At 41.1% G+C, this 16447-nt stretch overlaps 1 protein-coding gene across 3 annotated transcripts in view; it reads right to left on the minus strand.

Moving 5' to 3' along the window:
- The window catches only part of RAB4A (RAB4A, member RAS oncogene family), a 50904-nt gene extending 34807 nt beyond the window's left edge, over nucleotides 1–16097 (minus strand). Inside the window, exons 1-2 of one of the 3 annotated variants that reach the window (XM_025448449.3) lie at nucleotides 15848–16037; nucleotides 13320–13414 (exon numbers count right to left, since the gene is read on the minus strand). In XM_025448449.3, coding sequence (XP_025304234.1) covers nucleotides 13320–13380 — 61 coding nt within the window. In that variant the 5' untranslated portion in view covers nucleotides 13381–13414; nucleotides 15848–16037. Of the gene's footprint in view, nucleotides 1–7851; nucleotides 8046–13319; nucleotides 13415–15847 lie in introns of all 3 variants that reach the window. The other 2 variants (XM_035715542.2, XM_025448451.3) reach the window with 2 other exon arrangements.
- Nucleotides 16098–16447: the final 350 nt, after the last annotated feature.

Below are 16447 nucleotides of genomic sequence, written 5' to 3' on the forward strand. Positions count from 1 at the left end.
ATTCGATCCCGGGTCTCCAGGATCGCGCCCTGGGCCAAAGGCAGGCGCCAAACCGCTGCGCCACCCAGGGATCCCTACAAAATATTTTAAAAAGAACACAATTCTATATAACCTCTTTGAGAAAACAGATAAGGGAACCCTTCCTAAGTCATTTTAGGAAGCTGACATTTATTATTACCTGATTTATTATATATTTTTATTTATTTAAATATTTTAATGTTATATATTTAACATACTAAATGTTTTATATATTCTATGTAATATATTAACATAAGTATTTATTAAATACAGATTTCTAAATATGTAATTGCATATTATAGCATAAAAATATTTTAAATTTTTGTTTACATACTTATATTTATTATTATACTGACACCAAACCAGAAGACAGCACTGAAACAAAACAAACTACAGAACAATATCTCTCAAAAAAAAAAAAAAAAAAGAACAATATCTCTCATGAATACTTAATAAAATACTAGCAAATAGAATTCAGTAGTATTTATATTTATAAACATAAATACAATTATACATATGACCAAGTGGGCTTTATTTCAGGGATGAAAGGCTGGCTCAATGTTTCAAAATCAATGTCACTATTAATAGGCTAAGAAAGAAAAGTCAGATGACTCATCAATTGGTACAGAAAAGGCATTTCACAAGAGTCAACACTTGCTTGTAATAAAACTCCCCCCCCCAAAAAAAAAAATAGAGGGGAACTTCCTTAACTCGATAAAGAATATTTTAAAAATTGAACAGCTAAAAAAAAAAATAAAAAAATAAAAAATAAAAAAATAAAAATTGAACAGCTAACCTTATACTTAAGATTCATGAAGGACTACTTTCTCCCTAAGACTGGGAACATAGTAAGGATGTCAGCTCTCACCACTATTATTTAATACCACATAGGAAGTTCCAGCCAGCACAATAAGACATGAAAAGGAAACAAAGGCACACAGATCACAAAGGAAGAAATAAAACTGTTCATATTGGCAGGTGATATATGACTGTATACAAAGAAAATTCAAGGAATCTCAAAAACAAAACAAAGTAAAAAATCTCCTCCAAAGAATAAGTGAATTCATTAAGGTAAAGATCACAGAATACAAAAACCAACTGTATTTCTAATACTAGCAACAAATATATGGGCATCAAAATTAAAAATGTAATGCCACTCACAGTCACTCAAAAAATATACTTAGGTGTCAATCTAACAAAATATGAGAAGAACTTCTATGCTAATAAGTAAGTACACATTACTGATGGAAAAAAAACAAAGAAAATCTAAATAAAGGGAGAGATATATTGTACTCATGGATTAGAAGACTAGAAATAGTAAAGATGTCAATCCTCTGCAAACTGACAGACATTTATAAAGTTTCTCTTTTTTTTAAGATTTTATTTATTTATTCATGAGAGACACAGAGAGAGGGGCACAGACACAGGCAGAGGGAGAAGCAGGTTCCATGCAAGGAGCCCGATGTGGGACTCAATCCTGGACTCCAGGATCATGCCCCAGGCCAAAGGCAGATGCTCAACCGCGAGCCACCCAGCTGTCTCTAAAGTTTCTATTACAATTCTGACAAGGCTTTTTGGTATAGACAAGCTTATTCTAAAGTTTATGGAAAGGCAAAGGAACTAGAATAGCTAAAACAGTTTTGAAAAAGAAGAATAAAGTAAAAGGAATCACTTTACCTGATTTAAAGACTTATGTAGCTACAGCAATCATGTCTGTATGATATTGACATGTAAAGACACATAGATCAATAGAACAAAGAACCCAGAAGACCTACACTAAGTCAACCAACAGATTTTAAAACTGCAAAAACAATTCAACACCAGAAAGTTAGCCTTCTCAACAAATGGTGCTGCAGCAATTGGACATGTACGGGGAAAAATGACATGGGACTCATATCTTATGCAAAGTTAACTCAATATACATCAGAGACTTAAAGGTAAAACATTATACTATAAAATTTTTGGAAAAATTAGGGGAAAATCTTTAAGATTTATGGAAAAGCAAAGCTTTCTTAGACTTGACTCTAAAAACAAGCCAGAAAAAGAAGAACTGATAAACTGGACTTCATCAAAATGGAAAATTTTTGCTTTGTAGAAAATTTTGGGGGCACCTGGGTGGCACCATCAGCTAGGCATTTACCTCGTGGTTTTGTCTTAGGTCATGATCTTGGGGTCATGAAATCAAGCCCCACATCAGGCTCCGTGGTTGGCACAGTCTGTTTAAGATTCTCTCTCCCTTTCCCACTCTATATGCTGCTCATGTGCTCGCTCTCAAATAAATAAATAAATCTTAAAAAAAGAAGAGAGAAAATTTTGTTAGGAGAATGAAAAGATAAGCTACAGAGTGGAAGGAAAGACTGAAAAAAATATATACATCCAGCAAAGAACTAGCATCTAGATTATATACATTTTAAAAAAACCCTCAAAACTCCACAGTGTAAACTGAAACAATCCAACTGGAAAATGGTCATGACGTGGAAAGACAGTCATTGAAAAACATAGGCAAATGGCAAATAAACATGTGAAAATATGTTTAACATCATTAGCCAATAATCAGGGAAATGCAAATTAAAACCATAATGAGAAATCACTATATACCTACCAGAATGGCTACAATAAAAAATAGTGACAACACCAAATGATGGCAAGGATGCTCAGAAATCATATCACTTACACACTGCTGGTAGAAATATACTTTTGGAAAATAGTTCAGCAGTTTCTTAAAAAAACTAAACATGCAACTACCATATGACTCAGCAATTGCACTCCTAGGCATTTATCCCAGAAAAATTTTTATGTTCACAAAAGCCTCTGTACACTAACATTTATAGTAGTTTTATTCACAGTAGCCCCAAACTGGAAACAACCCATATGCTCTCCAACAGGTGAACCAACTCTAGTATACTCATACCAAGGAATCCTACTGAGCAGAAAAAAGGAATGAACTGTCGGTATTTGAAGCAACTTGGAGGAATCTCCAGAGAAACAATCAAACTCAAAAGATTATGCAATGCATGATTTCATTTAAGAACACTCATTGGTGAAATGGCAAGATTATAGAAATGAAGAACAGATTAGTAGTTGCTTGGGTCTACGGAGGGGTGGGGGTAGAAAGGAAGAGTGTGTGCCTATAAAAGGGCAAGAGGAGAGATCTTTGTGGTGACAGAAATGTTCTGTTTTTGCAGCTGTGGCAACATCGATATTCTGGTAGCAGAGTTTTATGAGAGTTCTGCATGATGTTACCAGTAGGGAAAACAGGTACATAAGATCTGTTTTTTCTTAAAACTGTATATGAATCTATAATTATCTCAAAATAAAAAGCTTTATAAAAATTTAAAAATAGGTGATAGTATCAAACAATGACTCCGTAGGTTTACTAGGCACAGTCCTACATTGGAAGATTACCAAAGCATGTGCTTCAAGAAGGAAGGAGGGCAGGTAAGAAGCTAAGCTGTCCAGTATGCTATTTTCTGTCTGGAGACATCTGTACTTGGCTAACACTGACAAAACCAAGCACCATAATGGCTGATGAACTATTCCTTATATGTGAGAAGAATCCAACTCTAGGAGTTTTAGTTGATACCCCTCATTTATGAGGGGATTCAGAGTTCACACACCTCCTTGTAGCTGAGTGCCAGGAGACGGGAGCCCCATGCATTCATCTTCAACCTAGGGGTCAAGAGGACAGCCTGATGTTCTGTCTTCAGAGAGGGAGCATTTGAGGTTTGCTGGCCTCATGCCCCCATCGCTGTGGGTATGGTAGCATGTGTGTTGATTCTACTGACTGACTTTGTTTTTTATAATCTGTGGGCTTTATTTTCTTTTTCTCTTTCCTTGCTTGAAGTTGAATGACATACATCAGATATAAAGCATATGTTTCATATGTCAAATGTACAGTGCTTAACAGCTATGAAAGGGTTTGGAAGCAGGTAAATAACCATATTACAGAGTAAGGCAAGAAAACTAGATTGTATAAGTGTATAAGAAGATAACCTAATGCAAACTAGTTAAATAATTATGTATACTTATATCAGATTTAGTGTGGTTTCATTATACAGGTATTTTGCATCCAATTTATGATGACTGCATTCACCTGATGAGGGTTTCCTCAGCATGAATTAAGCTTGAAGGTGGGGAAAGACCATATCCCAAAATACAAAATCTAAAATGAATATATGCTACTAATGTGCTTTTAATTTTTCATGAGAAATTTAAATGAGATAATAGGAAAAGTATCAAATAAATAGAAATCAGTTTCTACTTAAAAGTTAACCATTCAGGAACACAGGCAAAATACAGAGCAGGAACAAATGGGCTCCAAGCTAAATGAAACAGCTAACACAGCCAAAAGATTAAGTCTACAGGAGAAACCTCATTCATTTGGAACTTACTGATTTGTCTTTACATTCATTTCAAGGAACGTCTAACTCCCCAGACCATAGCAGATGAGAAGCATGTACTTAGAACTGTAAGCTACGGGTACAATGACAATCAAATGCTGACAGCAAAGGCAACTACTGACCAGGAAACAAGCCAGAAAGGGACCTGAATAGCACAGTAAAGTTGTTCAGCAATTGGTTATCAACGACGACCTTGAATCTTCCAGAAGATTAGGTCATAGTGAGTAGACAAGATGGCCTTTGCCATCCTAGTTTCTCCCATGAACAGTGGCCTGGCTTTTAAGATTTCCAAAGGTCAGATAGGAGGCAAAGGTGGGTGGCCTTGACTGCAGGATTCCTTCCATGTTTCATTTCCTTGCAGAAGAATGTGGTGTGAATTCATCCTCGCCTGATGTGACAGCAAAATCAGCCAGCTGAAGATTTAAGAAGCAGGATGCTACAGATAAAAAGTACTGACAATCCTTACAAGAAGCTTGGCTGTAATGGAAAGAAGTGGTGGAGTGTTCAGGGGAATTAGAGTGTAAGGCAAACAAAATGGAAGTTACCAGGAGCAAAAGAAAGGATGGTTGGTGGTTAAGTCTGAAAACTTGAGGGATGAGGTCCAAAGAGGAAGGCAGGGACTGGTCTTAGAAGAAGAGAGGCCTCTTTTCCTCCAACACCCTAAGAGAAGGATCAAGGCTGAGTGTGGAGGTAAGTAACTTCACAGGCTGGAGAAGGGAAGGGGAAGAGAGGTAGTTTCCTCAGCAGAGAGAGCATGTTCTTCTTTCCTCTCATGCTGGACATGAGAAAATGGGCTTGAACAGATTAGTGATGGCTTAAAACAGCAGATGGAGCGAAAGGGCAGGATGACCAGGATAAGAGAGAGGATAGCTAAGCACTACTGAGTGTCCCTTGAGGGCAGACCATAAATCCATAGCGAACTTAATGGAAAGAGCTCTGTCTGTACAGCAGCAGGCAAGACAGGTTGGGAAGCCAGGGATGGGAATTTGCAAAGCACATACAGCTGAAGGACGAAGAAGGAAGAGGTGGAAGGAAAGGCTGATGGTGTCCTCCTCTCTGGAGAGGGAGCAGCTCATCACCTGACAGAAGGTGGGGGGTGGTGCCCAGGAGGCTCCAGTTCTAGTGAAGACTGGGTGGGAGTGAGCAGAATGGGACATTTGACCAGCCAGGGAAGTAAGTACCTCGGGTAGGGGCAGAAGAGAAGGTGCCTAGAGATGAAGTTAGGAACCAGACACTAAGCTGCTGACTGGCTTCTCTGCATGGATACAGTAGTCACCCAGGAGCAGGGAGGAGCTGGAGCAGAGGGTAAGATCCTATGCCAGGTGAACGTGTAGAATAAGGAATAACCCCCAGATCAGCAAGTAACCAGCAATGAGAAGGAGCTCACAGAGCTCAGAACATAAGACGGCAAACACTTCAAAGAAAAAAAAAATGTTCTGGTACACTGGTCAGAGAGGAATTAAGCTTCAAAGAGCTTGGTGACATGTTGGCCTAGGAGAGGGCCTAGGAGAGGGAGACGGTTTGGGCAGCGGAAGAACATGTGATCTGTGGAGGGCAGGTAAAATGAGGAAAGGCAGGTGGGAAAGACAATAAGGCCTAACTCTAGGACTCCATTGGCCTGCCCGAGCCTCGATGAAATGCCAGCAGAGAGGATCTGTGACATCTGTGGATTTCACATTTGCAGCACAGACTCTGATGACTGCTCAAGGTCTGGGATAGAATCTGTGATTTTGCTGAAGAGCTCACCTGGATCAAACCTACTATGGGTCAGGTGTGTGGACACAAGTAGTTTGCAGGTGAGTGAGTCTAGCTAGACACCCGCCCTCGAAACTGCAAGTTCTCAGTTGCTTTCTACATGATATAATCACATACAAAAAAGAAGTAATTCTCCTAAAGTGGAAAACTGTCCAAAAAAAGAAGTCAGTGGCCAGGGCAGTGCACACAAAGAGACCTAATAAAAACAATCACCCTTAAGTGTGCAACAAGTTTTGGATACTTCAAAGAGTAGGATGTCCCATTTGATTTTGATACAAGAGAATAAAATTATATTAAGAAGGACAAGTCGTTTGTGAAATGTTTCCGAGAACACTATAACTAGTGTAATTCAAAGAGAGAAGTTGAACGGTTGATTGTTTGAGAATACATATACAAAATACTGTCTTTCTGAACTGTCTGACTCTGAGCCAGACTTAAATACTACAGTATTTGAAATTTTAGAGATTACACAGATCTGTGAAAGCATCCCTTGTAAATGTTAAAGGTCTTCCGCATTAGTTTGGGAGGTATGAGCTTTGGTCCCTGCTACTCTCCCCCTTTATGCTGAGTTCAGAGAAAGATTTTGACTCATATTAAATGTCCCATAGACATGACTCCAAAACTGGAGACAGATTTTGGTTGTCTAGAACATGCGCTAGAGTAATGACATCCAGTGGGAATGTTTCTTCTGGGTCACCACTGACCCGAGGTTTTATGGAGGAGATTTCTGTATAAGACAGAGAAGCAGAGTTAAAAACCTGACTGCCCTTGAGAATGTGATGCAAGGCAAAGCTGATTCCAAATTCTGGCTCTCCATCTCCCAGTTTTGGGACTTGAGGCAGAGTACCAAACCTCTGTTTCCTCACCCAGAAGAGGGCCCCAGTGAGGATCCGAGACACTGGACACAAAGTACTCTGTGTACACTATTCTAACTTCACCCTTTATCTAGAGTAAGAGTTAGCATTCAGCCTTGGGACACCAATGAGGAAAAATTTCCCAGTATAATCATGGAAACAGAACAATAGGTTAATACCAGAAGAATCTTCAACCAGTACACACCCAACAAACTTCTTTAGTCATGCAATAGCTAGAAATAATACCGTTCTTGGGAAAATGTAATAGGGAAAATGAACTTTGTTATTATATAATACACACCAGAGGAAATACTCTAATTCATAATGCTTTTATAGTTGTAAACATTAAAGGATCTTATTTGCATAATAACAAAAGACACCTTAATATCAATATGGACTTTATTCTTATAAAGGTGTAGTATCCTATGTTATGTACATATTTATGACAAGTTACTCAAGGTGCTAATATATGAGAAGTGGAAAAATAGCAATGGGCACCAAATAGCCAAGTTCCATTTGCTCCCAAAGTATTACCATGGTCACAGTGACTCTGAAAAGGAATGTCAGGGACAGCCTCGGTGGCTCAGCGGTTTAGCGCCTGCCTTTGGCCCGGGGTGTGATCCTGGAGATCCAGGATCGAGTCCCATGTCAGGCTCCCAGCATGGAGCCTGCTTCTCCATCTGTCTGTGTCTCTGACTCTCTCTTTCTATCAAGAATAAATAAAATCTTAAAAAAAAAAAAGAAAAGGAATGTCAGTCTTCAAAACACCAAGTATTTTTAGCACATTCACCAAACAATAAGAACTAAAGACAAGTGTAAGTTACCGTGTTTGCAAAATGACAAGAGAAATTTCAATTTTTCTAAGAAGACAAGGGATTCTAATGTGTGTGCGTATGGCCGACATAGACAGACACCATGCTCTCTCTCCTACTGTGCTGCTTTCTCTCACTACTTCCTCACTGGAGAAGCAAAGGCCTTGAAGAACATTTAAGTCCATCATCTTCAGGAAGATCACTGCCTGGAACAAATGATTGAAACTGAATTGTAGCTTACATTTTTTGGAGACTGTAGTAGGCACTGTTGTAGTAAATATTCTGCCTAACAGCTACTCCCCAAGAAGCCAAAGTAACAGGTAGACATGACCCCAAAACTGGAGACAGACTTTGGTTATTTAAGCCAATTATGGTCATTCTGAGCCAGAGACTTGATCAGAAATACATACAAACTTAAGCTACACAGTGCGAAGTATTACCCTGGCCACATAATTGGTCCAGGGTCAGGCTCTTGACCCAACATGGCCCACCCAGATGGAGAGGAAGGACTTTGACTCCATAAATGCAGGGAAGAACTCCTTTTTTCCCCATGGATATTGTAAGAAAGCACACCCTGATTACAAAGAGTAGTCATTTTATGACTCTGAGGGGGATGAGACCAACAGTGCCAGCTGGAGGAGAGAGATGGGAAGCATTTAGGTCCTAGCTGACACAGCTGAGCTTCTGAATCGCCAACCCTGAAACCTCCTCATCTATAATTATTTGGAAAAAAACTCTTTTCATATTACCTATAGCATTTTGAGTTGGGTTTTCTGCCACTTGCAGCCGGAAGCATTCTACCTGATAAAATGACCAAAGAACTAATCATCTATTAAACAGAAATTCTGTTAATTTTAAAAATTCATTTATTCTTAGTCACATAAAATCAATTTACAAAGAGGAGGTTGTTAAGTAAGAGGGACTTAGAACAACGGGAGTTCATTTAACCACTGTTTACTTGGTAACTATCAAATGCCAGACATTTGAATGTTTAGTGACCACAGATTCAAATCATCTGATACATCGGCCACCACAATAGGGTTACTTTGGCCCCTAAAAGCCCCCTGGCTACTGCGTAGGGTGCCAGTCTCCTCCCCCAAAGTGCTTGATGGATACACCTGCCTTCAAAGCTTATTTACTTCCATAGTTGACCAACTTCCACTTGATCACCATGTTCTCTCCTTAGGTACATTTAAGTGGGCAGCAGTCAGGCCCTTCAACTCCAGAAAGCAGTGAAAGTACCTCCACAAGTCTCTGCTCCCATGCACTGTGAACTGATTTAGGAATCGAAGTCTCAGAAGGAAAATCTATTTCCTAAAGGATGTATTGTGTGACCTCTTTAATTCAAGCAAATGTGATCTGTGGAAGAGGTTTTAATTAGAGCTGCAATTACACTACCCACAATGTAAAAATTGACTTCTACCATAAAGAAAACTATGCCTTAAAGTGGGGTTTTCTATTAACCTGGCCTTTCGTTTCATATTCTGTAACTTAGAAGAAAAACACCACCCTCAAATGGAATCAACAGTGCTTTCAGCAGTCCCTGAGGCTGTGTCCAGAAACCATTCACAGCACCAGGGACAGAATGTCACCCTAGCAGTCCACTGCTTTTAAAGGGCTTATGGTCTCATCTTGAAAGAAAAATGTTCTTTGTCATAACTGAGATTTGACCAAATTATAAAATAGATATGTAAAGTCCCTAGGTGTCTGGCTGGCTCAGTCAGTAAAGCATGTGACTCCTGATCTCAGGGTTGTGGGTTCAAGGCCCACACCGGGTGTAGAGAGTTAAAAATAAAACTTAAAATAAAATATGCAAAGTCCCCACAGGCAGGGCAAAGATGTAGTACTCATTTTATGAGGACTCCTATAATAATAATCAGAAGCTAATGAACAAGAAAAATGGTATTAAAACTAAGGGAGCACACTACATATAATATTTTAAATTATAACACAAGAGAGAAAAATACTTTGTTTTTAAGTTCCCAATTTTTTCTGCATGATTAAAATTTCATATTTGAAAAATTACAAACCTCTACAATACATCCACTCATTCATAATTTATTAGCATTTTATGAATAGTGTACCCTAGCTCCATATCTAAATATTGTTAGCTGCTTTGAAGACTAAAATGCAAAAGACACAGCACATAAGAGAAACAGAAACAAAAGACTGATGTAACTAAGTATTGCCATACAAGAGTTTACCATTCTGAGTAGCATAGGGCAGAGCCACAAAGCATTCTTTCTCCAGGTATCACAGCCATCATTATGGGATTCATTTCTGTTGGTCAAATCTCTTCAATATAAACTTATTTTGGTTTGGAAAGCTTTGAGGGGGATTACAAAGGAAGAAAATCTGTAGCTATATAGTGCTTATTTCATTTATGTGTTATAGTGCCATTCATTACACTTGTCTTACTTTATCCATACCTTACATGTCATTTTAGCTTTTAAATCATACAGCTACAGAGAAGCAAAAAAAAATGTATTTTTCAAACATATAGAGCGTAGTCCTTTATCAAGATGAGACTGATAGAGAAGCAGGGACAGAGACAAGCATTACAGAACACAGAGGATTCAAAGGTTTTCCCTCAAACTAGTTTCACTGGCATGTATCCTAATGGGGTTTTCAGGAATGGGGGAAAAAAAAATCCATGACAGCAGTCTAACCAATCTCTAGGGGATGGTTTATGAGAAGAAATTCAAGAAATATCAGCTTTCTTCTTATTCCAAAGAAATATTCAGAGCAAAGAACATCAACACACTAGCTTGCTTATATACAGGTACAAGTGACCACTATAGTATTGAACCTTACAAAAGAATTCTATAATAGCTAGTTCATACAAAGGGCCCAAAGTGCAAGTTACTTTTCAAAAAACATTGGCGATATGGTCCTTAACAAAGGAGACCTTACCATTATTATTATTATTAGAAGTAAAGTGCACATTTATGCTGACACATAATCATCTTTCAAGGAGCACAACCATTTACTTAAATCATTATGATATTCCTATGAAGCTGTGGCACATGTTACCAATAGTCTGGGTCCCCAAATAAATTTGACCAAGACCCCTTCCAACACACCCCTACCAGAAACCACCAAGTCCATCCTTGCCCAGTGAGTTCATGCCAACTATTGATGCTGCTTAAGCAGTTACATGGCTGCCATGCCACGAGTGGTAGCAACTAGCATCGCTGCTCAAGTCACTGTGATGAAGAACCTTGGGATGATGGTTTTTTTTTCCTTATAATCCACTAATCTGACCCCAACGTCATCTTCCCTTGTCTCTTCTAGGGTAAATGGTAGCTTGAACTATGTTAAGGGGTCAGTTTAAAAAGACAGAAACCAACTGGACTCAGGAGACAGGATGATGAAGAATTAAAACTGGACTAACTTTCTCCTTAGGCAAATGGATACATCAGACAAATAGAAGGTTGGGGAGTAGTAGGTAATCAGTTGGGTCTGGGACACATTGTGTTAGGATACCCCAGGCCATCCAAATGGAATAGTTAGGTACAGAGTTTAATATAAGATATTAAACCTGAGTGAATGTGACTGGAAATAAAGGTTTAGGAGTGAGACATTCATAGGTAAGGACTGAAATGCTTTATAGTTTAAATGACCATGAAAAATTATCACAAACTTTTACTTTTCTAAAGAACAATGTTTTCAAAAGTCTATGGTATTGGAGCCATTGTACAGTATAGGGCCCTGAACCAACAAACAGTACCTGTCTGGCCTGGGAGCTGATCAGGTGTGGAACCTCCATCCATTCCACATCTACTGTATCAGAACCCACACCTTCACACACCAGGGGGCTCAGAGGCCCATCAGTTCCAGACCCATTGGTGTAGTGTTCCCCAAACTCTGGTTCTTAAAATGTTCACCAATTTTCAGCAAATGAGAAAAAGAAAAATACAAACATTAAACATAATAAATGTATTCAATTTATAGAAATGTCCTTTATCCTGATGTTATATGCTTCCTTCATTAACCTTGTTTACATGCCCTGTCTTTTACTAAAATTTTTTTAAAGATTTTATTTGAGAGAGCACTACAAAATTTTTTTTAAAGATTTTATTTGAGAGAGAGAGCACACAGACAGAAAGCATACACACACACACACACACACACACACACACACACACACACAGAAAGAAGCAAATTCCCTGATGAGGAGGGAGCCCAATGTGGGGCTTGATCCCAGGACCCTGGGATCATGACCCAGGCCAAAAGCAGACGCTTAACCAACTGAGCCACCCAGATGCCCCTCTTTCAAGAAATTAACAAGGTAACGGTTATCTTGGTGATTTCTCTAACAGTAAGTTATTTTATACTTTATTGGTACCACATAACTTTAGAGATGTTATTTCCTTTGCCTGAAATAACCTCCTAACTCTACCTCTCCTAATAAGCCCCAATTTCTCTATGAATCGTATTCTAACTACCAAAGCCTATGTATTAGTTTTTTGGGGCTGCCATAACAAAATACCACAGACTGGATGGTATAAAAGTAGAGAAATTTATTGTCTAACAGTTCTAGAGGCTAAAAGTCCAAAATCAGAGGTCAGTAGGGCCATGCTTTCCCAGAGGCTCCAGGAAAGGATCCTTCCTTGCCTCTTTCTAGCTTCTGGTGGTTGCCGGAGATTCTTGGTGATTCTTGGCTTGTAGATACATCACTCCAATCTCAGCCTGCATCTTTGTATCCCATTCTCTCTGCATTATCTATGCAGATTTCTCTCATTTTATAAGAATATCAGTCACTGGATTAGGGCTTACCCTTATCCAATAGGACCTGTCTTGACCTGATTACATTACGTCTATTTCCAAATAAGGTCACATTCACAGGTCCTTGGGGTTAGGACCTAAATATGCCTTTTGGGAGATACAATTCAACCAACAACAGTCTATAATGATATATTTTTAAAAGAAGATATCTTGATAATTCTCCAAATTAGGTGGTAAATATTTTAATACTGTGCTTTCAAAGTAAGGCACAAGGGCAGCCCGGGTGGCTCAGCGGTTTAGCGCCACCTTCAGCCCGGGGCATGGTCCTGGAGACCTGGGATCGAGTCCCACGTCAGGCTCCCTGCATGGAGCCTGCTTCTCCCTCTGCCTGTGTCTCTGCCTCTCTCTCTCTCTCTCTCTCATGAATAAATAAAATCTTAAAAAAACAAAAACAAAGTAAGGCACAAAATAAAAATAGTAAGACTATATTGTAATAAAAATCAGCATAAGACTAAGAATTTGTAATGTTTCTGTTTCACAAACTGTATTTACTATAGAAACCATGAACTCCAAAGTGTAGAGATTTATCTTAGATGTTTCCTCAGTGGTAGACTGCTTTACTCCTTATTATTTTTTTTCTGGCATTTCAGGCACCACTTACTTTTTAGCTCCTTTCTGATCATTACTGCTTGGTACTACCTATTCAGTTTGTTAATTCTGTCTCACAAGTCTTGGTGTTAGGCATTACTTACAGCCGATTTCTGACTTCCCAAGTCTTGGATGGTTGGAGTTCCTCAGGAAGTTATAAGCCATACTAACTGGTCAAGGCTTTAAGAATGCTGTAAATCTAACAATATTTAGGAAACACTGTTTCAGTTTAGAGATATTAAAATCCAGGGTTTCAATCTGAAACCTGTTTAAAATTTCAACTTTGTATTACAATGTTATATACAGTATTCAATATTATATACAGTATGTGGTATATTACATGCACAGTATATATTATATACAGTATGTGGTATTGGTTTCAGGGCAGCAAAATGTTAAAAACTACTCAGTCTCTGGAAGGTGAAACATTGCCTTAATATGCTAAAAAGCAGGTAGATGTAGCTAATTAGTGGTACTCTGTGTAAGCACTGGCTCTTTATTTTTCATCCTATCCCTGTCAAGCTACACAGAGACTTCTTTTCTGGAGGAGAAAAATGAGCGTAGAGCATGAAGGAGTTTAAAGGTTAGGCACACATTCCTTTACTAGCTATCAAAGAGGCAAATGTCTGGAAGCCGGAACCTGATTGTTTTACTTTTGGGGAACAATGCTATGCAAATACAGTCAATGATAAATGAAGGTGACAGTTTAGGACTTTTGGTTGATTCTTGTTTTAGGTTCACAATTTCAACTGCTACTTTTGCTGTTTCAAAAACGAATTTTCTATTCCATTAGTTTTCTCTAATTGCCTCTACTAGAGAAAAGATGAAATTGTGAGTAAAAACAGCAAAAACATATTTGGGAAGTATCATGACATTAGAATACTATTGGTGAAAGCCTTTTGATCATCATTTAATCAGTTAATCTGTGATGCTCAAAAGTTCAATTAACTGTGTCTAAAGTGAAGCAGAGATATGCAGTATTTTATCAAGGCTATTTCATACTAGACAAATGAAAACTCAAGTCCTTCCTTACTAACTCATTATCCCCATTTGGTTTTATTTTGACTTTTCACCCCTATCTAATGCTACTTATCCAGGTTCAAGAAATAAAGCGTACGGGGTAAGGAGCACTTGAAAATAAAGAAAAGCAAAAGTACAGCCAAAAAATTGCTAGAGAAATGTATTTTCTTCACAAAATCTCCGTGGTTATCTAAAGGGAGAAGCAGACCACGTGGATGCACAGGACCATTTGCAGCTCTGACAACACTTAAAGCACCATGGACTTCCTGGAGGATTTCCCAAGCCTTCTAGGAATAGATGTAATGCCCCAAGTAGCCCCAAGAATGGGGCAAACACAAGTCATAGGAGGGGCTGAAGGTGAAGCAAATGTGCTGTGACCTCATACCTCTGAGGAGAAAGGTGGAAACCTGCCAAAGGCCCTCTCCACCACACCCTCACCCCTGCTCCACTGTTTAGGCTCCCCTTGTTGGAACTCCACCTCTCTCCCATCCAGGCCTGGGCATCTGCTGTTCTGCTATGCTGACCAGCTACTAACTACCTCCTGGGTTCCCCAGTCTGAGCCAGGTTTCCTTCCAACATACTTTCCTAGAGCACACTCCTTCAGAACTCCAGCCTGGAGCTTTAACTACTCATTCTGTAGTACCACGATGGCATTAGCTCTGTATCCTCCACTAGACTGCATGCTCCATGAGACCAGAACCACGCCTGTTGTGTCGCCTGCAGCACTGACAGCGCCTCCCAGCACCCTGCCTGCTCCATCAGGCCCTTCCACCTATGTTGCCAGAGCAGCAGGCCAGCACAAGTGATCTAAGTTCAGGTACATACTTTTGAACTTGAACCTCTCCCTGGGATTGTAAAACTCCCAATCTAAGGGTTAATCTGAGAATGCACACATCTGAACAAGTGATTAGTGACTGGTAAACATCTCAAGCCTGGCAAAGTAGACATGTACGATATTATTTATTTTTTTACCTCGCAGGGCTAAAACACCACAAACCCAAAAACAGTCTATGAATTGGAAAGGCTTTCGATTACTCGAAAAATTATCTGTGGAGACCCCTCTAGGGGTGGGTGCTTCAGGGGAAGCAAAGATTAAACAGAGCTCTGCTTCCAGGGTGTTTATGGTTTTAAAAAGGCACATTTATAAATAGCCATAATGCAACCCAGAAAGGACTAAAAGCCCGAGAGATTGAGAAACAGAAATAAAGGAGGCAAGAGGTCTCCGCAGGAAGACATGGATTAGTCTATTGATTACTTCTCATTGTAATCCCAGGGCAAAGAAAGGAATTCCAAACCAGGAAAGGTCAAGCTGGAATATTCGAGGAACACACAGGAATGCAGGCGTCGCCCTAAGTCCTTCCCATCCCTCGTTGGGGACAACATCGCAGAGCAAAGTCCTGAACTGGCTTCCCAAACCCTGAGCTAATGAAACTGGACCAGGAAAGGGAAAACCCTCCTGGTGTGAGCGCGGGGAAAAACAGGAGAAAACTTGAAAAAGCAGCTCACGTAAGTGGGCTCCACATCGCCCGGCCGGCGCCCCCGGCCCCCGCCGCGCCCCCGGCCCCGCGCCCCCCGCGCCCCCCGCGCCCCCCGCGCCCCGCCGGCCTCGTACCGTAGGTTTCGGACATGGCCGTCTGCGACATCTTGGGAGCGGCACCGCCTCTCGCCGGGTCACCGGCTGCAGCTCCGGCCCCGCGGGCGGGAGGGGAGGGCCGGGGTCGTCCTCGGCGCCTCGGCGGGATTGGCTCGGGGCGGGGGACCGGAGCAGGGAGGGGCCCGCCGTCCCCACGGCAACCGCCGGCCACCCCGCGGCTGCGGCCCTGCCGGACTGCCGGCTCCGCGCAGGCGCACGGCCTCCGCCCCCGCCCCCGCCCCCGCCCCCGCCCCCGCCCCCCGCCGGGCCGGGCGCCGACCGCGAGGAGGAGGAGGAGGAGGAGGAGGAGGAGAGGGGGTGAGGCCCGGCCCCCGCCAGGGTAGCGCGTGCGCGCGCAGCTCGCGGCGGGTCCTCGGATCCCGAAGGCCTGGCGGGGGCGGGGGCGGGGGCGGGGGCCTCGGGGCGCGGGGCTGGATGCGGGCGCGGCTGGAGGGGCGCAGCTGGCCAAAGTCGAGTGGCAGAGGAGGGCCCTGCGGTCGGCAGGCGTGGGGTGACGGAGCGTAGGGGACGCCGAGATCCAGCTCCTGGGCAGGGGCGGCAGAGCGCCTGCGGTGGGAA

Source organism: Canis lupus, chromosome 4 (genome assembly GCF_003254725.2).
Source record: "Canis lupus dingo isolate Sandy chromosome 4, ASM325472v2, whole genome shotgun sequence".
Classification (NCBI taxonomy): domain Eukaryota; kingdom Metazoa; phylum Chordata; class Mammalia; order Carnivora; family Canidae; genus Canis; species Canis lupus.